The sequence below is a fragment of the Schistocerca nitens genome, chromosome 4 (assembly GCF_023898315.1).
Source record: "Schistocerca nitens isolate TAMUIC-IGC-003100 chromosome 4, iqSchNite1.1, whole genome shotgun sequence".
Taxonomy (NCBI): Eukaryota; Metazoa; Arthropoda; class Insecta; order Orthoptera; family Acrididae; genus Schistocerca; species Schistocerca nitens.
Window position 1 is genome coordinate 905,870,990 of NC_064617.1, and position 23,539 is coordinate 905,894,528.

At 38.0% G+C, this 23,539-nt stretch overlaps 1 protein-coding gene across 1 annotated transcript in view; it reads left to right on the top strand.

Moving 5' to 3' along the window:
- Positions 1-23,539, top strand: part of LOC126253474 (tripeptidyl-peptidase 2) — a 310,223-nt gene that overhangs the window by 64,864 nt on the left and 221,820 nt on the right. The window contains exon 5 of the mRNA XM_049954832.1: positions 18,756-18,919. Coding sequence (XP_049810789.1) covers positions 18,756-18,919 — 164 coding nt within the window. The remainder of the gene's footprint in view (positions 1-18,755; positions 18,920-23,539) is intronic.

Sequence of the window (23,539 nt, forward strand, 5' to 3'; positions counted from 1 at the left end):
AGGAGGAAGTAAGAAACACGTATTTTTTTGTTTTCTCCAAAAAAATTCCTTTCCCAAGATGCAGGCCCCAAAGGTGACACAGCGAACACCATTTTGAAGATTCCAATTTTGGAAATTTTTTTAAAATGCTGTATGTCTGCAACAGTTCTAGATATTTTGTTAGAATTTTTTTTATTTGAAAGATAATTGCTTTATGATTACAATGGTTTCCTCTGTTTGGAGGTATCTGTCAAATTTCTTTTACTGTTGCCTTTTGATTCTTTTATAATCTACAGAAAGAATTTCTTTTTCAAAAATGCCAATCCAGAAAATTTAGATTTTTTTTTTTTCTGTTTATTAGTACCATGTAGTACTATATTCTCTGTAAAGGAGAGCTTCCGCTTTGAAGTTGGACAGGTTTTCTTTTTAAAAATCATTTTTTTTAAACTTTCAGCAGTAATGTATGTCTTCAATGAAGTTGTCTCTTACTAATTTCTTTGTTATAGTCGTTATTTCTATTGTCTCTTTGCAGTTATTTCTTATCACTTTACTGAGCAGGGTAGAGCAGTGGTTAGCACACTGGACTCACTATGTGAGGACGAAGTTTCAAACCTTTCTCCGGCCATCCTGATTTAGATTTCCCGTGATTTCCCTCAGTCGTTTCAGGCAAATGTCGGGATGGTTCCTTTCAAAGGGCACAACTGATTTGCTTCCCCATCCTTCCCAGATCCGAACTTGTGCTTCGCCTCTAATGACCTCGTTGTCAGCAGGATGTTAAATACTTATCTCATCCTCCTCCTCCTCCTCCTCCTCCTCCTCCTCCTGCTGCTGCTGCTGCCACTTTCTTTGTTGCAGTTACTTCTTTTCATTTTCATTGTTACAGTTATTTCTTACACTTCTTTGTAGTTTCTTGTTAGTTTCTTTGTCATGGTTGTTCATCATGGGTTTCTGTATTGTAGTTGTTGAGTACTATTTTGTTTACTGAAGAGGCTTCTAAGAAATATGACACCATCCAGTGAGTTTTGTGTTTTCGTAAGGAATTTGCTAGTTGACACAGTCACAGTGCGTTTTGTGAAAAGGACTGTTTGAAATGTCTTCTGACTGGGGCCACAGGAGAGTGAAGGGTGCTGACTATTTGCATATCCATAAGAGTGATATATAAAACAAACAAAAAACACTTTGTTCAGGTTTTTTGTGTTCTAAATGTTTTGACAGAATAACAACAATGATAGTATCTGAACTACCATATTTACTCAAATCTAAGCCGCACTTTTTTCCGGTTTTTGTAATCCAAAAAACTGCCTGCGGCTTAGAATCAAGTTCAAAGTAAGCGGAAGTTCTGAAAAATGTTGGTAGGTGCCGCCACAACTAACTTCTGCCATCGAATATATGTAGTGCTACACAGGCATGCTTTGCAGGCATGAAGATGAATACTGGCGCCAAAACCTCTGTGTCAGTAAATAAATAAAAAAAAAAAGTAGAAGAAAAGCTATTTTCTCCACCCCGAGTTTCATCCACTGCATTTTCATATATTATCCAACGAAATAAATAGAAATTCTGTATTGTTCATCTTCGAATGTAGCAGCCTTTCAAGTATTCGTAGCAACAAAAATAAATTTCTTTACACAAAAATACCAACAATGCACAAGGCTTTAGGATTGTTGCACGAGTTGATGTGCTGGGGCTCATTATGATTTCACATAGCGGCACCTTTTGCTTCGTGGAATTTTGTGAAGTACTTGTTGGTTGTATACATGGAAGAGGCCTGGAGATACTAGAAGGTTTCAGATAGATTATATAATGGTAAGACAGAGATTTAGGAACCAGGTTTTAAATTGTAAGACATTTCCAGGGGCAGATGTGGACTCTGACCACAATCTATTGGTCATGAACTGCAGATTAAAACTGAAGAAACTGCAAAAAGCTGGGAATTTAAGGAGATGGGACCTGGATAAACTGACAGAAGCAGAGGTTGTAGAGAGTTTCAGGGAGAACATCAGGGAAAGATTGACAGGAATGGGGGCAAGAAATACAGTAGAAGAAGAATGGGTAGCTTTGAAAGATGAAATAGTGAAGGCAGCAGAGTATCAAGTAGGTAAACAGACGAGGGCTAGTAGAAATCCTTGGGTAACAGAAGATATATTGAATTTAATTGATGAAAGGAGAAAATATAAAAATGCTGTAAATGAAGCAGGCAAAAAGGAATACAAACGTCTCAAAAATGAGATCGACAGGAAGTGCAAAATGTCTAAGCAAGAATGGCTAGAGGGCAAATGTAAGGATATAGAGGCATATATCACTAGGGGTAAGATAGATACTGCCTACAGGAAAATTAAAGAGAGCTGTGGAGAAAAGAGAACCACTTGCATGAATATCAAGAGCTCAGATGGAAACCCAGTTCTAAGCAAAGAAGGGAAAGCAGAAAGGTGGAAGGAGTATATAGAGGGTCTATACAAGGGTGATGTACTTGAGGCCAGTATTATGGTAATGGAAGAGAATGCAGATGAAGATGAAATGGGAGATACAATACTGCGGGAAGAGTTTGATAGAGCACCTGAGTCGAAACGAGGCCGCGGGAGTAGACAATATTCCATTAGAACTACTGACGGCCTTGGGAGAGCCAGTCCTGACAAAACTCTACCATCTGGTGAGCAAGATGTATGAGACAGGCAAAATACCCTCATACTTGAAGAAGAATATAATTATTCCAATCCCAAAGAAAGCAGGTGTTGACAGATGTGAAAATTACCGAACTATCAGTTTAATAAGTCTTGGTTGCAAAATACTAACACTAATTCTTTACAGAGGAATGGAAAAACTGGTAGAAGCTGACCTCAGGGAAGATCAGTTTAGATTCCGTAGAAATGTTGGAACACGTGAGGCAATCCTGACCCTACGAATTATCTTAAAAAGTAGATTAAGGAAAGGCAAACCTACTTTTCTAGCATTTGTAGACTTGGAGAAAGCTTTTGACAATGTTGAGTGGAACTCTATCTTTCAAATTCTGAAGGTGGCATGGGTGAAATACCTGGAGCGAAAGGCTATTTACAATTTGTACAGAAACCAGATGGCAGTTAGAAGAGTCGAGGGGCATGAAAAGGAAGCAGTGGTTGGGAATGGAGTGAGACAGGGTTGCAGTCTATCCCCCTTGTTATTCAATCTCTATATTGAGCAAGCAGTAAAGGAAACAGAAGAAAAATTTGAAGTAGGAATTAAAATCCATGGTGAAGAAATAAAAACTTTGAGATTTGCCGATGACATTGTAATTCTGTCAGAGACAGCAAAGGACCTGGAAGAGCAGTTGAATGGAATGGACAATGTCTTGAAAGGAGGACATAAGATGAACATCAACAAAAGCAGAACGAGGATAATGGAATGTAGTCGAATTAAATTGGGTGATGCTGTGGGAATTAGATTAGGAAATGAGACACTTAAAGTAGTAAAGGAATTTTTGCTATTTGGGGAGCAAAATAACTAATGATGGTAGAAGTAGAGAGGATATAAAATGTAGACTGGCAATGGCAAGGAAAGTGTTTCTGAAGAAGAGAAGTATAGATTTAAGTGTTAGGAAGTCATTTCTGAAAGTATTTATATGGAGTGTAGCCATGTATTGAAGTGAAACGTGGACAATACATAGTTTGGACAAGAAGAGAATAGAAGCTTTTGAAATGTAGTGCTACAGAAGAATGTTGAAGATTAGATGGGTAGATCACATAACAAATGAGGAGGTATTGAGTAGAATTGGGGAGAAGAGAAATTTGTGGCACAACTTGACTAGAAGGAGGGATCGGTTGGTAGGACATGTTCTGAGGCATCAAGGGATCACCAGTTTAGTATTGGAGGGCAGCGTGGAGGGTAAAAATCATAGAGGGAGACCAAGAGATCAATGCACTAAGCAGATTCAGAAGGATGTAGGTTGCAGTAGGTACTGGGAGATGAAGAAGCAAGCACAGGATAGAGTATCATGGAGAGCTGCATCAAACCAGTCACCAGACTGAAGACCACCACGACACACAGTTATTTCTTTTGGGGAACGAAGTTCTAATTGTGTTGCAGGTGTGCAATACAGGATTGACGAGAGTAATGTCAGGCAATGGCAACTGCTGAGAAACAAATTATTTGAATGAAACTTCCTGGCAGATTAAAACTGTGTGCCCGACCGAGACTCGAACTCGGGACCTTTGCCTTTCGCGGGCAAGTGCTCTACCAACTGAGCTACCGAAGCACGACTCACGCCCGGTACTCACAGCTTTACTTCTGCCAGTATCTCGTCTCCTACCTTCCAAACTTTACAGAAGCTCTTCTGCGAACCTTGCAGAACTAGCACTCCTGAAAGAAAGGATATAGCGGAAATTATTTGAATGTTCAAGTAGCAGGAAAGCCTAAGTGTGGCCGATATAATGCCCTAGAAATGATTTTAAATGAATTTGTTAAGGAACAGCGTCAGAAATTCCTTCCTGTGAACGCCAAAATTTTAAAAATTAAGGCACATGAAATTGCTAGAGAGCAAAAAATCGAAAATTTTAAGGCTAGTTGCAGCTGGACTGATGTGTTCATCAGCCTTCACCTCGGAAAGCAAACTTCAGTTGCGCAGAAGCTTCTAAGTTATTTTCATTCTTATTTTATAAGTGTTGCTACTCTGCATTGTACAGGATAGAAAAGTGTGGAGAGCTGCATCAAACCAGTCTATGGTCTGAAAACAACAACAACAACAACAACAACAACAACAACATACTGCATTTGAAGTCATCACTAAAAAACTACTACGAAAATCCGACTGGCAAGACTGTTAGGGATGTATGTCAATATGGCAAACTCTATGTTCTGAATTTTTTCCTACCTGTGACAAGAGATGGTTGGTAATAGGAACTTTTATGAATCGTGAATCGCATGCAGTATTCTCTTCACCATAAAATAATACGAATGTAAACATTATGCCATGTATTCTTTCGTGTTTGCTGCTGTCTCATTTAAATCCTGTCTGCCTAATAAACTACGAAACTCGAGTGAGACAATAGCAAACGTGGAAGAATATATCATGTCATGTTTATATTTGTGTTATTCTTATGCTGAATAGTGATACAGTCAGAAGTGAAGCATGACAACTGACTAGATTTTTAAATCTAAGATGACTCTAATTTCTGTGCAGAATGTGATGTACTAAAGAGGCGTCTGCAAAGATTTTCAAACAGAGAAAAATTTTCGCTAAACTCTCGTTCAGAACATTTTCTATCATATGCAGTCTATTATTTGGTTCTTGTTGATCATTGTCAAAGAAAGCAGCAGTGTAAGTAACAACAAATAGCAGTCTCTTGCCACTGTTTCACTAATGATAAGATTCCTCTCTTTTATTATTATTTAGTTGTAAGCGTTGGTAGCGCACACACAAGCAAGCCAAGCCGTGAGCGGCAACAGTTAGTAAACACTCATTATCAGAATACAACAAACAATGCATGACACAGTACAATAATGCATTTTCAGCTTAGAGTGATGTAAACGTCTATAACAAAGAGAACGGCACTTGTCAGATCAAAGCAAAATAAGCAATTGATTCAAACCAGATGAAGCACGTGAAAAAGGAAGGGTACCCCTATAAATATGGGCGGAGCGCCTGATGCATAGCAATGGCTACTTGGCAAAGCTTAACTGCTAAGCTTACGACTCGAACCAAACTACTGTAACTTTATCTTCATCCATTCGACCTAAATTGTGTCTCATGTTACAATGGACCAACTTTATTTCGTTTTGGAGGTGCGGTCAAAAACTTTTCTCTCCCCTTGAATTTCAAGTCTCAAATTTCAGATGCGGCTTAGGTTCGGGAAAGTTTTTTTCGTTGATTTCGAGTCTCATTTTTCAGGTGCAGGTTGGATTTGAGTGCGGCTTAGATTAGAATAAATACGGTAGGTGAAGCCTCCCATGGTGCATATGATGCAGATTTTGCATCAACAGAGGAAGAATTTAAATACCTTGAATCAGTCAACTGTGGTCAGTGAAGTCAAGTAATAAGCTTTATGCATCAAGAAAGTGCAGAGAAATTACTAAAGCTGTGGATGAATACGCTACAGCAAAACTGATCACACTCTTCAAAATAGAAATTCCATCTTCAGAAGAAAATGAACCAAAGCACTCTTGCACCTCTTACCTGGAATTGTTCACAAATATCAATTCAGCTGTTGAATATTGTGCATCCTACAGTGAAAAGGTGCAAATTTTAACCATCATTCCAGAGACATGTTTAAAGAAAACAATTTTGAACCACATTCCATGAGTATCAAAGTACATGGTAGACAAATCAAAAAATGTGAGGTCTGTTAAGAGTCTTTGGAAGACCAGGTCACTATTATGGACATCTTGTAGAAGCAGCTAAAGTTCAAATAGTACAATCATTTTATCTAGAAGATAAATGGGACTGTTCTCATCAGAGTGCCAACAAAAAAGATACTATAACTAAAAAAATTGAAGGTCAAAAAGTACATGACTCGCAGTATTAAAGAAGCTTCTGCAATTTATAAGAACAGCTATAAAACTTCACTTATTGGAAGATCAAAATTTTATGCACTACGACCTAAGTGGGTAGTTCCACATTGGCGTAGTGATATGTTTACGTGTGTACTGTGTGAATTTTGAACTTTGTGTGGTAACTTTGAAGAACTTACTGGAGCATGTGATATGACACCTCAATTGGGCATATGAAGTCATTAGTAGTCTGTGACGGAAAGTGAGAGACTTGTTTGTTTCAACAATGTGGTGACTGCCCTGGAAAGGGAAGACTGTCTTTAGACACTTGGCCTGGAAGGTGTAGCAGCCAACTCTACAGAAATTACATATGCGACATGGCAGGGAAATAAACTAATTAAGAAAACTGTTGCCTTTGACAGTTTCGTTGATGAACTTGGTAAGTGGTCAGTGAAAGAAATAACAACACATTGCAGAAGTGAAGGGGTGTGTACGGGCTGAAGAACTATGTTTGGTGCTTCACTGTGATTTTGCTGAGAACTAGTCTGAAATTTTTCCACAAGAAGTACAAGAATATAATTGGAGTAATGACCAGGTTTCAATTTTTACCGGAGTGACACATTTTCAAAACAAAACCACAAGTGCTGCAGTTATAAGTGATGACACAGGACATGACTCAGCACATGCTTTGCTAGGAATGATCAAAATTCGTCAATTGCAAACAGGGGCAGAGAAAATCATCATTATTTCTGATGGTGCTCCTAGCCATTTTAAAAATAGTTACCAGCTGTTTGAATTGAGTAAGTCACTTGTGCCAACTGACTGGGTATACAGTGCTACTGGTCATGGGAAGGGGCATTGTGATGATGTAGGCCTGATGAAGCACCATGCTACAAAACATAATCTTTCCAGACCAAATACAACTGCGATTTAGAGTGCTGGGGATTTTATGAGAGTCGTGAAATCTTACACATCCACAGCCCTCATTCTTTTGTCCAAAGAGGAAATTGAAGAATTCCATGAGCGGAAAAAGAACAATGGTAAAAAAAAACCTCCATAAATTATTAAAAAAGTTCAGAATGCTATAGTAAAAAAAGAACTTTGACAGGTAAGTCCAAATGGAGGATTTCTTTGTAATCATAAAGCAATTATCTTTCAAATAAAAAATCCAGTGAAATATTTAAACTGTTCCAGAGATGCATTTTAAAATCTTTTACAAAATTCGCATCTTCAAAATGGTATGTGCAGTGTCATCTTTGGAGGGCTGTATCTTGGAGCGCCGGCCGAAGTGGCCGTGCGGTTAAAGGCGCTGCAGTCTGGAACCGCAAGACCGCTACGGTCGCAGGTTCGAATCCTGCCTCAGGCATGGATGTTTGTGATGTCCTTAGGTTAGTTAGGTTTAACTAGTTCTAAGTTCTAGGGGACTAATAACCTCAGCAGTTGAGTCCCATAGTGCTCAGAGCCATTTGAACCATTTTTGTATCTTGGAGCAGAATTTTGTTTAGAGAAAAACAAAAAATATTTGTTCCTTAGTTAGTCCTTAATTTTAACATATGCTAAATTCAATAACATCGGAGACTGTGAAGATAAGATTTTTTCCTAGCCTGCCTGAATTGATACTTTCATTACCTCGGTACCAACAAAATGTTATTTATTGTTGAATTAATACAAATCTAATGTTCTTCTGGTGTTCACTACAATTTGAGGTGCATTTGACCATACATGGAACAAACATTTGTATATTTCTTTTTTGTACAGTTTGCCCAAAAGTGTTATCAATTTGAGAGATTTTTGTATACTTTATATTGCCCAGTGTGACTCAGAAAGGTCAAGCAGCAGGGTGTTATATAAGGGCATTCAAATGAAACCCAGTCACAAGTGTAAAGTAATGGTAACAATATTATTAACTCAAAAATGCAGTTATACACAGTACACATACTCAAAAATAGTCACCAAAACTGTTGGCACATTTATCCCATTGTGGCATTAGCAAGACGATTCCATCCTTGAAGAAGCTAGTAGGCTGCTCTCAGATCCAGGCCTGAACCCAGTCATAAACTTTGTTGTACGGTGAAAGGTTGGGACTGTACGGCAGATGTTCCAGCATTTCTCATAGAAATTGCTGCAGTGTCATCTTCACCGTATTTGTCATGTGTGGGTGGGCATTATCATGCAGGATGATAGCACCATTGGACAGCATGCCTTGGTGTTTCGACTTGATTGCTTGTCTAAGGTTCTGTAAAGTGGCTTGATAATGCTGGGCATTGATGGTAGTACCCTGTTCCAGGAACTAGACACGCAGTGGGACCTTGTGTTCAAAGGAGGAGGACACCATGACCTTACCAGAACTTGTGTGCATGGCCTTTGATTTCTTTGGAGGTTGTGATGTCACATGTTTCCACTGCTTACTCTGGCACTTGCTTTCTACTTCAAAATGGTGACACCATGTTTCGTAACCTGTGACAATATACGACAGAAAGCCGTATTCCTCCTCATGACAATGTTGCAGATGACTCAAAGACAGCGCCATTCAAGTATTGCACTGTTGGGCAGTCAGTTGATGGGGAACCCACTGTGCACAGATTTTTCGAAAGTTCAAGTGTTGATGCATTATGGTGAGTGCGGTGTCCATGCTAATACCCAGCAACCGATGGATTTCATCCATGATGATTCTGTGGTTGTCAAAGACTAAAGCATTCACTTCTGCAACCATATCCGATGTGATGACACAATGAGCCTGTCCAGGACGAGCATAGTCTTCCAGTGACTCACGCCCCTCAAGGAATCATTTGCGCCATTCCACAACACTTGACTGACTCGGACTGTACTCGCCATGCACAGCCTTCATCCGTTGATACATTTCTCAGCCTCCAACTCCCTCTGCCACCAAAAATTGAATCACTCCTCGTTGTTCCTGCTTACTCACCTGCATGTTCAGTAGTGGAAGATAACTTGTGTGACCACCTTCTTCTTAGCGTGAAACCACACTGATGGTATGCAACATCTCAAACGGTGCACACTCGTCCATCTCTCTACTGATGGATGATGCCACCATACTCGCAGTTATGTGTTGCCACCTTGCATGTAAGGCAAAGGTAGACCCACTGATTAGGTTTCATTTGAATGAACCTCATATAAGATATGGCCATAGGCAGGTTGTTGCTTCAGTATTCTTCCTTTTTCTAACTACCAATATATGAGTGTGTCTTTTAATTATATCTGTATGCAACTTGACGTGTCTTCTTTACAGTAAGTAACAATCTGTCTTCCTACATTGTTGACATTCCTACCTGGAGTTTCCATTGTTTAATATCGTAAGTCAGTGAGTATAGTCTGTAAGAACCAAAATAAACATAGTATGTTCAGTATATTGATGTGATAATTCAAAATATGCCGCAATTTTGCTATGTGCAGGAACCACGTAAAAGGCGCTACCTTTCTGTATGCTAAAGTCTAAGTACTGTATATTTATCGTCCAGCATAAAAATATAGTTTTGTGAATTTTTCAATACCTGAAAATTATTATGGCCTTAAGAGGTGTTACATGATTTTGAAACAGAAATAAATATTGAACAGGAGGATGTTTGCCAGTCAGCAACACATCACTTCATTATTCCAGCAAAGCATGCAGGAGGAATAATATATAGTTACAATTAAGTGAGAAGTAAATCTATCACCAACCAAAATATTCATTTGAATATTAGTGTGGTATGTGGTTCTGTTGGAGGCTGTAACATCCTCAACTCCATTATTCCAATTCCAGTTGGCTCTTAACTTCCTTGCTGCTACAGACATGCTTGCCACGGGCCATGCCGAGGACAATGTCTCCCTAGCTCAAGCCAACTACATGCACCAGCCAGCTGGTACTGTGCTGTATATATTTTGGATGTACCTTGTGAGCTAAGTGTTGTAGAATCCAGTTCATCTGCATTCTTAGTGCATGCTGGCACTATAAATCATTCAAAAACAATTCTCAAGGGAAATGAAGTGCTTGCTGGAACACACTTTAATTGCATTCGAATATATTCAGAGTACAAATAATATTAATTGTTCCGAGGCAAACTTCGATTACAAAATCTTTCCTTTACATCAGAATAATTTGATTAGAACATAAAGAGATGAAACTGTATAATTTTTAATTAGCTGATGCAATGTAGGCTGTGTTTTTACTTGATTCATGGAATAGGTATGGCTGCATATGAAGAATGATGTCTGTCAGTTGCCAGCATACCACTTCATCTAGAGAGATGCTTCAATCTCAGAATATTTTAGTGTTTGAATATTTTTTTTGTGTGTAGTGTTTTAATCATTTTCATGTTCCCAGACACCATTCATGGCCGAAAATCATGATACCTGAATATAATTGTCTACAGTACATCGAAATAATTTTAGTACATCTTAAGAAGATGAATATGTAAGATTTCTGTTTTACCTGCACAATGCATGCTATGCAGTTAAATCATGAGCGAAGTTGATATAGATAGCATTTATGAACAGCAAGTCTGTTCCTTCCTAGTGTTTCATTTGACGACACACTCAGAAGTGAGGCAATTTAATAGTTTAAATGCTTTTTACAATATTCAGTGTGTATCGTCAGCCCTTATTTACATCAATTTTTGGGCTGAAAAAATCAGGGTACACAAACGTAATCATTAGCTTCTCATTAGAATAATTTCATCCTATTTGTAAGTGATGAATATTTACAGTTTTTTTTAACTGGTGAAGTGAATCCTGTGCATTTACTTCCCGTACAGTCTAGATATTTTTAAACTGGAAGTTTATTTGGTGCCAGCGTATTTCATCTAGTGGAAAGGCACTCCGAACTCAAGAACTTGCTACTTGTTTTGGTCCATAATATGAATTTTCAATCCTGTTTTATGTCCCTAACTAAATTTTGCTGTAATAATAATAATAATAATAATAATAATAATAATAATATAAATACCTATAAATACCTATGCCATACCAATATTGACCTACTCATTTGGAGTAGTGAAATGGAGTAACACAGACCTAGAAGCACTCAATACACTTACACGATCACAATGCCACAAATATAGAATACATCACATACATTCAGCAACAGAAAGATTCACATTAAGCAGAAAGGAAGGAGGAAGGGGATTTATCGACATAAAAAACCTACATTATGGACAGGTAGACAATTTAAGAAAATTCTTTCTAGAACGAGCAGAAACTAGCAAAATACACAAGGCAATCACTCATATAAATACATCGGCTACACCACTGCAATTTCATAACCACTTCTACAACCCTTTAGATCACATAACATCAACAGATACGAAGAAAGCAAATTGGAAAAAGAAAACACTTCATGGCAAGCACCCATATCATCTAACACAGCCACACATCGATCAAGACGCATCCAACACATGGCTAAGAAAAGGCAATATATACAGTGAGACAGAAGGATTCATGATTGCAATACAGGATCAAACAATAAACACCAGGTATTTCAGCAAACATATTATTAAAGATCCCGATACCACAACAGATAAATGCAGACTTTGTAAACAACAAATAGAAACAGTAGATCACATCACAAGCGGATGTACAATACTAGCAAATACAGAATACCCCAGAAGACATGACAATGTCGCAAAAATAATACATCAACAGCTCGCCTTACAACATAAACTTATAAAACAACACGTTCCTACATACAAGTATGCACCACAAAATGTACTGGAGAATGATGAATACAAATTATACTGGAACAGAACCATTATAACAGATAAAACAACGCCACATAACAAACCTGACATCATACTCACCAATAAAAAGAAGAAATTAACACAACTAATCGAAATATCCATACCCAATACAACAAATATACAAAAGAAAACAGGAGAAAAAATTGAAAAATACATCCAACTGGCTGAGGAAGTCAAAGACATGTGGCATCAGGATAAAGTTGACATCATACCAATTATACTATCAACTACAGGAGTCATACCACACAATATCCACCAGTACATCAATGCAATAGAGCTACATCCAAACGTATATATACAACTACAGAAATCAGTAATTATTGATACATGTTCAATTACCCGAAAGTTCCTAAATGCAATATAACACATACCATACAGTTAAAAGGAAGTGACGCCTGATCAAGGTCCGCGTCACTTTTCATTTTTAACCAGACTTAACGTCTGAGAAAGTGAATAATAATAATAATAATAATAATAATAATAATAATAATAATAATAATAATAATCCCCGTGGAGGCCTGGGAAAAGAATAGGCCTCCGGTATGTTCTGCCAGTCGTAAAAGGCGACGAAAAGAACAAACCACTAATAGGGCTAACCCCCCTTTTAGTGTGATTAGTTGGTTCAGGACAGAACTAAAGAAGCCTCGGACAAGCGCCGTCATGGTCGGGGACGACGCTTGAACCCTATGCCCGCCCACAATGGTAACGACACTGCTAGCCAACTGGAAAATGATTTAAATCCAAATAGAGGTGTTTTGCAGGATATGCTTCCTGCAACCACCCTAGAAGGAAAACAAAGACAGAGGATGAGATGGTCAGATGAAGTTAATCGACACCTCATGTTCTGTTATTACCAAGCAACAAACCTAGGAACCAACACAACTGGATACAGATCACAAGTATACACAACATTTATTACCAGATACCCAGAATTAAAATTTTTAACAGAACAACGACTAGCTGATCAGATCCGTGTAATAATCAAAAATAACAGGATACCCCAGTCAGAATTAGAAAACATCAAACATGAAGTACAACAAATACTGAAACAAAATAATGTGCAATCAGAAGAAGAAGAAAATACAGTAATGGACTCAAACATCCCAGAGCAAACAAACAAAGAACAACACGCACCAATTAAACAATCAGAGGAAAACGAAATCTTAAGACAGCCACCAGAACAATCACAAATAGAACACGAAGTGACACAGATGCTAGATATAGAAGAAAAATTTCAGCTAACATATATAGAATACAAAGACACAAATACAGACATTAGACCATTCTTGCATAGACCACCAAATAACCCACAAGTCGAAACAACAATAAAAACTATCAACACAATCATACACAACAAAATAAATGAAAAAACAACTATGGAAGAGTTACAACTACTGGTTTATATAGGAGCACTCACTACACTAAATATACACACTAGGCAGAGATCAGAACCAACCAACACACAGAAGAAACCCACAAAACCAGCATGGCAACACAGGCTACAGATCAGAATAGAAAAACTGAGAAAAGACATCGGACAGCTAACACAATTTATAAGAAATGAAATCTCGGAAAAAAAACGAAAAAGGTTAGGTAAAAACTCACAACAAGAAGCGACAGAGCAATTAGACGAAAAGAAGCAGAAATTACAAGCATTAGCCAAACGACTCAGAAGATACAAAAAAAGTGAAAATAGAAGGAAACAAAACCAAACATTCAACACAAACCAAAAGAAATTTTACCAGACAATAGATAACACACACATTAAAATAGACAATCCACCAAACATAACAGACATGGAACACTTCTGGAGCAACATATGGGCAAACCCGGTACAACATAACAGGCATGCACGGTGGATACAAACAGAAACAGAAACAGACACATACAAGATGATACCACAAATGCCTGAAGTGATAATTTTGCAACATGAAGTCACCCAAGCAATTAATTCTACTCACAATTGGAAAGCCCCTGGAAATGATAAAATAGCAAATTTCTGGTTAAAGAAGTTCACCTCAACACATTCACATCTAACTAAATTATTTAACAGTTACATTGCAGACCCATACACATTCCCTGATACACTTACACATGGAATAACTTATCTGAAACCTAAAGATCAAGCAGACACAGCGAACCCAGCTAAATATCGCCCCATAACATGCCTACCAACAATATACAAAATATTAACTTCAATCATTAAACAGAAATTAAAGACACATACAACACAGAACAAAATTATAAATGAAGAACAAAAAGGCTGTTGCAAAGGAGCACGAGGATGTAAAGAGCAACTGATAATAGATGCAGAGGTGACATATCAAGCTAAAACTAAACAAAGGTCGCTACACTACGCATACATTGATTACCAAAAAGCTTTTGATAGTGTACCCCACTCATGGTTACTACAAATATTGGAAATATACAAAGTAGATCCTAAATTGATACAGTTCCTAAACATAGTAATGAAAAATTGGAAAACCACACTTAATATCCAAACAAATTCAAATAATATCACATCACAGCCAATACAGATTAAGCGTGGAATATACCAAGGAGACTCATTAAGTCCTTTCTGGTTCTGCCTTGCTCTGAACCCACTATCCAACATGCTAAATAATACAAATTATGGATACAATATTACTGGAACATACCCACACAAAATCACACATTTGCTATACATGGATGATCTAAAACTACTGGCAGCAACAAATCAACAACTCAACCAATTACTAAAGATAACAGAAGTATTCAGCAATGATATAAGTATGGCTTTTGGAACAGACAAATGTAAGAAAAATAGCATAGTCAAGGGAAAACACACTAAACAAGAAGATTACATATTGGATAACCACAGCGACTGCATAGAAGCGATGGAAAAAACGGATGCCTATAAATATCTAGGATACAGACAAAAAATAGGAATAGATAATACAAATATTAAAGAAGAACTAAAAGAAAAATATAGACAAAGACTAACAAAAATACTGAAAACAGAATTGACAGCAAGAAACAAGACCAAAGCTATAAATACTTATGCCATACCAATATTGACCTACTCATTTGGAGTAGTGAAATGGAGTAACACAGACCTAGAAGCACTCAATACACTTACACGATCACAATGCCATAAATATAGAATACATCACATACATTCAGCAACAGAAAGATTCACATTAAGCAGAAAGGAAGGAGGAAGGGGATTTATCGATATAAAAAACCTACATTATGGACAGGTAGACAATTTAAGAAAATTCTTTATAGAACGAGCAGAAACTAGCAAAATACACAAAGCAATCACTCATATAAATACATCGGCTACACCACTACAATTTCATAACCACCTCTACAACCCTTTAGACCACATAACATCAACAGATACGAAGAAAGTAAATTGGAAAAAGAAAACACTTCATGGCAAGCACCCGTATCATCTAACACAGCCACACATCGATAAAGACGCATCCAACACATGGCTAAGAAAAGGCAACATATACAGTGAGACAGAAGGATTCATGATTGCAATACAGGATCAAACAATAAACACCAGGTATTACAGCAAGCATATTATTAAAGATCCCAATACCACAACAGATAAATGCAGACTTTGTAAACAACAAATAGAAACAGTAGATCACATCACAAGCGGATGTACAATACTAGCAAATACAGAATACCCCAGAAGACATGACAATGTCGCAAAAATAATACATCAACAGCTTGCCTTACAACATAAACTTTTAAAACAACAAGTTCCTACATACAAGTATGCACCACAAAATGTACTGGAGAATGATGAATACAAATTATACTGGAACAGAACCATTATAACAGATAAAACAACGCCACATAACAAACCTGACATCATACTCACCAATAAAAAGAAGAAATCAACACAACTAATCGAAATATCCATACCCAATACAACAAATATACAAAAGAAAACAGGAGAAAAAAATTGAAAAATACATCCAACTGGCTGAGGAAGTCAAAGACGTGGCATCAGGATAAAGTTGACATCATACCAATTATACTATCAACTACAGGAGTCATACCACACAATATCCACCAGTACATCAATGCAATACAGCTACATCCAAACACATATATACAACTACAGAAATCCGTAATTATTGATACATGTTCAATTACCCGAAAGTTCCTAAATGCAATATAACACATACCGTACAGTTAATAGGAAGTGACGCTTGATCAAGGTCCGCGTCACTTTCCATTCTCAACCAGACTTAACGTCTGAGAAAGTAAAGAAATAATAATAATAAAGATATCGGACTATTTGTCTGCATTACATTGTTATAGTTTTAGTGTATCATAAGTAGATGAAGGTGTATGAGGTTTTCTCTTCTTCTTCTTCTTCTTCTTCTGCTTCTCCTCCTCTCTCTCTTTTGAACACCGTGTGTGCTGTGAAATTTCTGTAAGTATAGAATTGATGTAGTAGCTTCTGAAATACCAAATCTACTTGTTTGCCACCATACTACTTCATCTGAAGAGATGATGTTGGGAACTGTTAGAATATTTTTGACATCTGTTGTAACTGTTTTCCATTCCTCTTTTTTATCCGGGCTTTTGACCTGCAATAGTGAAGTTAAAAATAAGTTCTTATACCTTATTTAAATTTTATCATTCTTAAAAATTATATTTTTATAAGTGTCAATTAATTTCAACTATCAGGTTTAGTTCCTGATGATTAGTTATGTCCCCCTGCTTCCCAGCACTTGGAACAGCATCCAGACACAGCCTCTGTAAATTATCCAAATTGCTGACATTCTACTGTTGCTGGGGCACTGCTGTCCAACCACTATCCTACCCAGTGTGCTCCTCATCATCAACTCCTCATAGCACCCTGACTCTGCCCAGCTAACCTTTTCAATTTGCTACATCTGCCTAAATGCTCTACCATCACTTCACGAAATCTAGAGAGGAAACACTCCTAGAACACTGTTGTTAACGTTTCCACCAAAATAGTCAGTCCTACAGAAGTTTTGGTCCTATCCAAAGGCCTCATCTGCAGGCCTGCACCCAAATCTAATCTCCCCCTCCCCACCTAACCACCCCCTTGTCACCTTCCAGGAATTCCTTACCTCCAACTTGGCCTTGCCATCCTTCCCCAAGTCCCTTTGTAAGAATACCAACGTTTTAGCAGAAGAAAGGGCAGTCATACACAGCCGAAAAACAGATCCTGATGTAATCATCCTCCCTGTAGTCAAAGGTTACACCACTGTCATCATGAATTGCAGAACTACCAGGCAGAAGGCCTCTGCCAATTTTCTGACTCCTCAATCTATAATCTCTGCAAGAGTGATCCATCCGAGAAATCCAACATAACCTCCAATCTATACTTAATGAGTTATGTCCTGCCCACAACCTATCCCCTGAATCAATTTCTCTCCCACCCCTGTGACATTCTGCGTGCACGCGCGCACACACACACACACACACACACACACACACACACACACACACAAAGTTTGAGCAAGGGTATTGTAATAGTACATAAGAGTTGGAGGAGAGGGGAGGGGTACAATTGGGAAAACAAGATTGACTGGAAGGTTTCTAAAATATTATTTGCATTTAGGAGGATTATATTATTTATTTCATTAAAAAGTAAGCAAAGAACATAGAGAAATGTCTGAGTGGTAGTATGAGATGAACAATGGGATGCTGCATTAAAATTTCACAAAAAGAAGACAGAAAAAATATTTTACAGGCCAATATCCTTGTTACCAGTGTGTTCAAAGACATTTGCGTACCTGTGTAGTAGCACTTCACAATACACACAATTTATCAGAATTGTAAGGTTGGCTTCAGGAAAGTACCAACAACAGAAAATGCAATTTATTCTTTTGCATGTGAATCACTTACAGGGCTGAAGGATACAGTGAGAAAGGAGGCATGGTCTTTATTGTAGCAAAAATGTTATATGGGTATTGCATTCAGAAAGATTGAAGAAAATCAATGAATAATTTGAACACTGATTAAGAGATCTGTAATGGAAATTGGAGGCTACACTGAAAATATTTAATGTAGATGTTAGAAGCTTTGTAGATTCTGTTCATTGCTGATGAAACATGATTTGTATTAATAATAACACAAGTATTTTTGTGGAGGTGGTGGTGTACAGTTTTAATGAGCATTAAGAATGGCATTGTGCAATACAGAGATGAAATGGTATATCGAGCCCAACCAGATGAAGATCTGATCCAAGACCAAAATCAATTGTCTCTAATAAAATATACTGTGCTATTTAGCATCATGTGAAGTGAAATATATGGTCTGATAAGACAATAAACAAACCATCCAGGAAGACACATTCGTCATATACAAAATTCATAATTCTGGCGAGGAGTTGAAAGTGATAAAATACCAGATTAAAAGTAGTTTAATGGGTGTAAATTGTGTGCACTTTATCTAATTCTACCTGTGCTAGTTTTATTTTTTCTGTAATTAATTATATGAAATCCTATGAGACTATAGCAATTCATTGTTATTTATAATTCCTTCAGAATAATTGGTATGAAATTTCACATTGTTAACCAAACAATTTAATGTTGTTGCTTTCAGAGCCTGTTTAGATACAACTGAATGTGGAGATTTGGAAAAGTGCAAAGTGTTGGGGGAATACAGTAAGACACAAGAGTTTGCAGTGCTAACAAAGTCTGATCTTCTCAATTACAGTATTAACGTGCACAATGATGGAAATACCCTTGAAGTTGTCAGCATGTGCTGTAAGTTAATTTTTCTCATTTTTATTTAAATTGGTGATACTCTTTGTAATTGCAAAGTTATTTAAATGTGCTTCCCAGAGTAAAAATTTGTTCCAACAGAAATAATTTACTAATCAGAATAAACCAATGTACTAAGATCAGTGGAAAGATAGTACTGTTTTCTGTCAGTTTACTTGAATGACACAATCACAACTTGCAGGTATTAGTAACATTGCTCTGTGGCTGCACAGGGTATGTACTCTGCTGTTTGAAAGAGCTTTAAAGTGTACCATACTGCTTCTTGATGATTTTGTTTTTAATATATGAACTAAGTGGAAGATAACTTAAAGAAAATTCACTTTCAGCATGTAGCCAAGTCATTATATAATCTGACCTTTTCAGACCTACCCCATTTTCATCCTGTGCGAGCCTCTCCTTTCTTTTTGTGCTGCACAGTTTCTTGTGAGAGGCACTGGCTACATGAAAGTTTTCTGCCTCAGTAAAGTGATATTAGTGTAGGAGTTGTCTTCACTAAGACATCTCCAGTTTTTTCTAAGGAATTTGAGGATTTTAAAATGAGCTGTTCCTATTCTTTGTGCTGTGTACATTATCCAAGCCATTTTTTACTGTGTTGATAATCTCCTGATTTCAGATTTTGCATCAAATTAAAACCCAAAATTGATAGCAGTGAGATTTTTGGGGAAATTTTAAATATATGTTGAAATAACGGCTAATGGGAAATGGGGGTGGCATATTTGTTGCTGTAGACAAGAAACTCAAATCCACAGAGATGAAAATTGAAGCTGCATGTGAGATTGTTTGGGTAAGACAGTCAGAGGTGGTCATAAAATAGTGATTGGATCCTTCTGTTGCCCACCAGACTCGTCTCCGGATGTAACTGAAGGCCATAGAGCAAACCTGAGTTCTTCCGCACTTAAGTTCCCCAAGCACATTGTAATCATCGGTGGAGACTTTAATCACCCAACAATTAATTGGGGAAAATTATATAGTTTTGTTAGTGGTAGGTGTGATAAGATATCCTATGAAACATTACTGAAAACTACCTAGAACAGATACTTAGGAACGCCACTCATGATAGAAATATATTGGATCTAATGGCAACAAATACGCATGACCTCTTTGAGAATGTCCACAATGAAACTGGTATCTGTGACCATGACATGGTTATGGCAGCAATGATAACCAAAGTACAAAGGACAACTAAACCAAGCAGAAAGATATACAGGGCGAGTCAAAAGTCCTTGGACACCATTATAAGTTGGAAGATTAAAGGCAAATTGAAATGTGGTGATGGGAACATAGGTTTGATGTGGGGCCGCAACTTTTGTAGTGAATTTCGTTCATGGCCGCCATCTTGAAATCCGCAATTTTGGATTCAAGACTCTTTTAAAAAATGGGAAGGGGGGTGTATGACACATCAAATAACACTCACTTGAGCTCTGGAATTGAGTGGTGTAATTTGTTTTTGTCTATCTTGTACAGTTTAGAAGTTATTAATGTTCAAAGTTACGTGGAAAAAAGAGAGACACGAGTCGGTATCAAGGTAACTTTGAACATTAATAACTTCTAAACTGTATAAGATAGACAAAAACAAATTACACCACTCAATTCCAGAGCTCAAGCGAGTGTTATTTGATATCATACACCCCCCCCCCCTTCCCATAAAAAAAGACTTTAATCCAAAATGGCGGCCATGAATGACATTAACTCCAAAAGTTGCGGCCCCAAGTCAAACCTATGTTCCCATCATCACATTTCAATTTTCCCGTTAATCTTACAACTTATGAAGGAGTCAAGGACTTCTGGCTCGCCCTGTATATGTTCGATAAATTAGATAAAAAATCAGTAGTGTAAGGAGCTTTGGCTCATGTTAAAAGGAATAGTTGACCATGCACTGGATATATATGTACCCAGTAGAACAGTTCATAATGGGAGGGAACTTCCGTGGTATAGAGTCACTGTAAAGAAACTTCTAAAGAAAATGATTATTGCATAATAGGTGTGACACACAGCGTAGGGCTCTACATAGAGAGATGCTGAATGAAATGCAGTTGGCTGTCAAGAGAACAGTGCATGTTGGCTTCAGTGACTCTACTGTAGCAGAATATTATCAGGTGATCTTTCACAACTTCCCCCATGAACCATGGACCTTGCCGTTGGTGGCGAGGCTTGTGTGCCTCAGCGATACAGATGGCCGTACCGTAGGTACAACCACAACGGAGGGGTATCTGTTGAGAGACCAGACAAACATGTGGTTCCTGAAGAGGGGCAGCAGCCTTTTCAGTAGTTGCAGGGGCAACAGTCTGAATGATTGACTGATCTGGCCTTGTAACATTAACCAAAACGGCCTTGCTGTGCTGGTACTGCGAACGGGTGAAAGCAGGGGGAAACTACAGCCGTAATTTTTCCCGAGGACATGCAGCTTTACTGTATGATTAAATGATGATGGCGTCCTCTTGGGTTAAATATTCCGGAGGTAAAATAGTCCCCCATTCAGATCTCCAGGCGGGGACTACTCAAGAGGACGTCGTTATCAGGAGAAAGAAAACTGGCATTCTATGGATCGGAGCGTGGAATGTCAGATCCCTTAATCAGGCAGGTAGGTTAGAAAATTTAAAAAGGGAAATGGACAGGTTAAAGTTAGATATAGTGGGAATTAGTGAAGTTCGGTGGCAGGAGGAACAAGACTTCTGGTCAGGTGAATACAGGGTTATAAATACAAAATCAAATAGGGGTAATGCTAGAGTAGGTTTAATAATGAATAAAAAAAATAGGAGTGTGGGTTAGCTACTACAAACAGCACAGTGAACGCATTATTGTGGCCAAGATAGACACAAAGCCCATGCCTACTACAGTAGTACAAGTTTATATGCCAACTAGCTCTGCAGATGATGAAGAAATTGATGAAATGTATGACGAGATAAAAGAAATTATTCAGGTAGTGAAGGGAGACGAAAATTTAATAGTTATGGGTGACTGGAATTCGTCAGTAGGAAAAGGGAGAGAAGGAAACATAGTAGGTGAATATGGATTGGGGGGAAGAAATGAAAGAGGAAGCCGCCTTGTAGAATTTTGCACAGAGCATAACTTAATCATAGCTAACACTTGGTTCAAGAATCATAAAAGAAGGTTGTATACCTGGAAGAATCCTGGAGATACTAAAAGGTATCAGATAGATTATACAGGGTGATTCAAAATGAATACCACTACTTTAGGAATTTAAAACTCTGCAACGACAAAAGGCAGAGCTAAGCACTATCTGTCGGCGAATTAAGGGAGCTATAAAGTTTCATTTAGTTGTACATTTGTTCGCTTGAGGCGCTGTTGACTAGGCGTCAGCGTCAGTTGATGCTAGGACGGCGACCGCTCAACAGAAAGCTTTTTGTGTTATTGAGTACAGCAGAAGTGAATCGACGACAGTTGTTCTGCGTGCATTTCGAACGAAGTATGGTGTTAAACCTCCTGATAGGTGGTGTATTAAACATTGGTGTAAACAGTTTACAGAGAATGGGTGTTTGTGCAAAGGGAAAAGTTCTGGACGGCCGAGAACGAGTGATGAAAATGTAGCACGCATCCAGCAAGCATTTGTTCGCAGCCCAGGAAAATCGACTCGCAGAGAGCTGCAAATTCCACAATCTACTGTATGGAGAGTCCTACCACATTGGCACTTACCTGTCCGTAACTACCTGAACGTCAACTACCCGAGGCGATGGATCAGCCGCCAGGCAGCCCGTGACAGAGCACTTCATCACTGGCCTCCAAGAAGCCCTGATCTTACCCCCTGCGATTTTTTTCTTATGGGGGTATGTTAAGGATATGGTGTTTCGGCCACCTCTCCCAGCCACCATTGATGATTTGAAACGAGAAATAACAGCAGCTATCCAAACTGTTACGCCTGATATGCTACAGAGAGTGTGGAACGAGTTGGAGTATCGGGTTGATATTGCTCGTGTGTCTGGAGGGGGCCATATTGAACATCTCTGAACTTGTTTTCGAGTGAAAAAAAACCTTTTTAAATACTCTTTGTAATGATGTATAACAGAAGGTTATATTATGTTTCTTTCATTAAATACACATTTTTAAAGTTGTGGTATTCTTTTTGAATCAACCTGTATAATGGTAAGACAGAGATTTAGGAACCAAGTTTTAAATTGTAAGACATTTCCAGGGGCAGATGTGGATTCTGACCACAATCTATTGGTTATGAACTGCAGGTTGAAACTGAAGAAACTGCAAAAAGGTGGGAATTTAAGGATATGGGACCTGGATAAACTGAAAGAACCAGAGGTTGTAGAGAGTTTCAGGGAGAGCATAAGGGAACAATTGACAGGAATAGGGGAAAGAAATACAGTAGAAGAAGAATGGGTAGCTCTGAGGGATGAAGTAGTGAAAGCAGCAGACGATCAAGTAGGTAAAAAGACGAGGGCTAATAGAAATCCTTGGGTAACAGAAGAAATATTGAATTTAATTGATGAAAGGAGAAAATATAAAAATGCAGTAAATGTAGGAGGCAAAAAGGAATACAAACGTCTCAAAAATGAGATCGACAGGAAGTGCAAAATGGCTAAGCAGGGATGGCTAGAGGACAAATGTAAGGATGCAGAGGCTTGTCTCACTAGG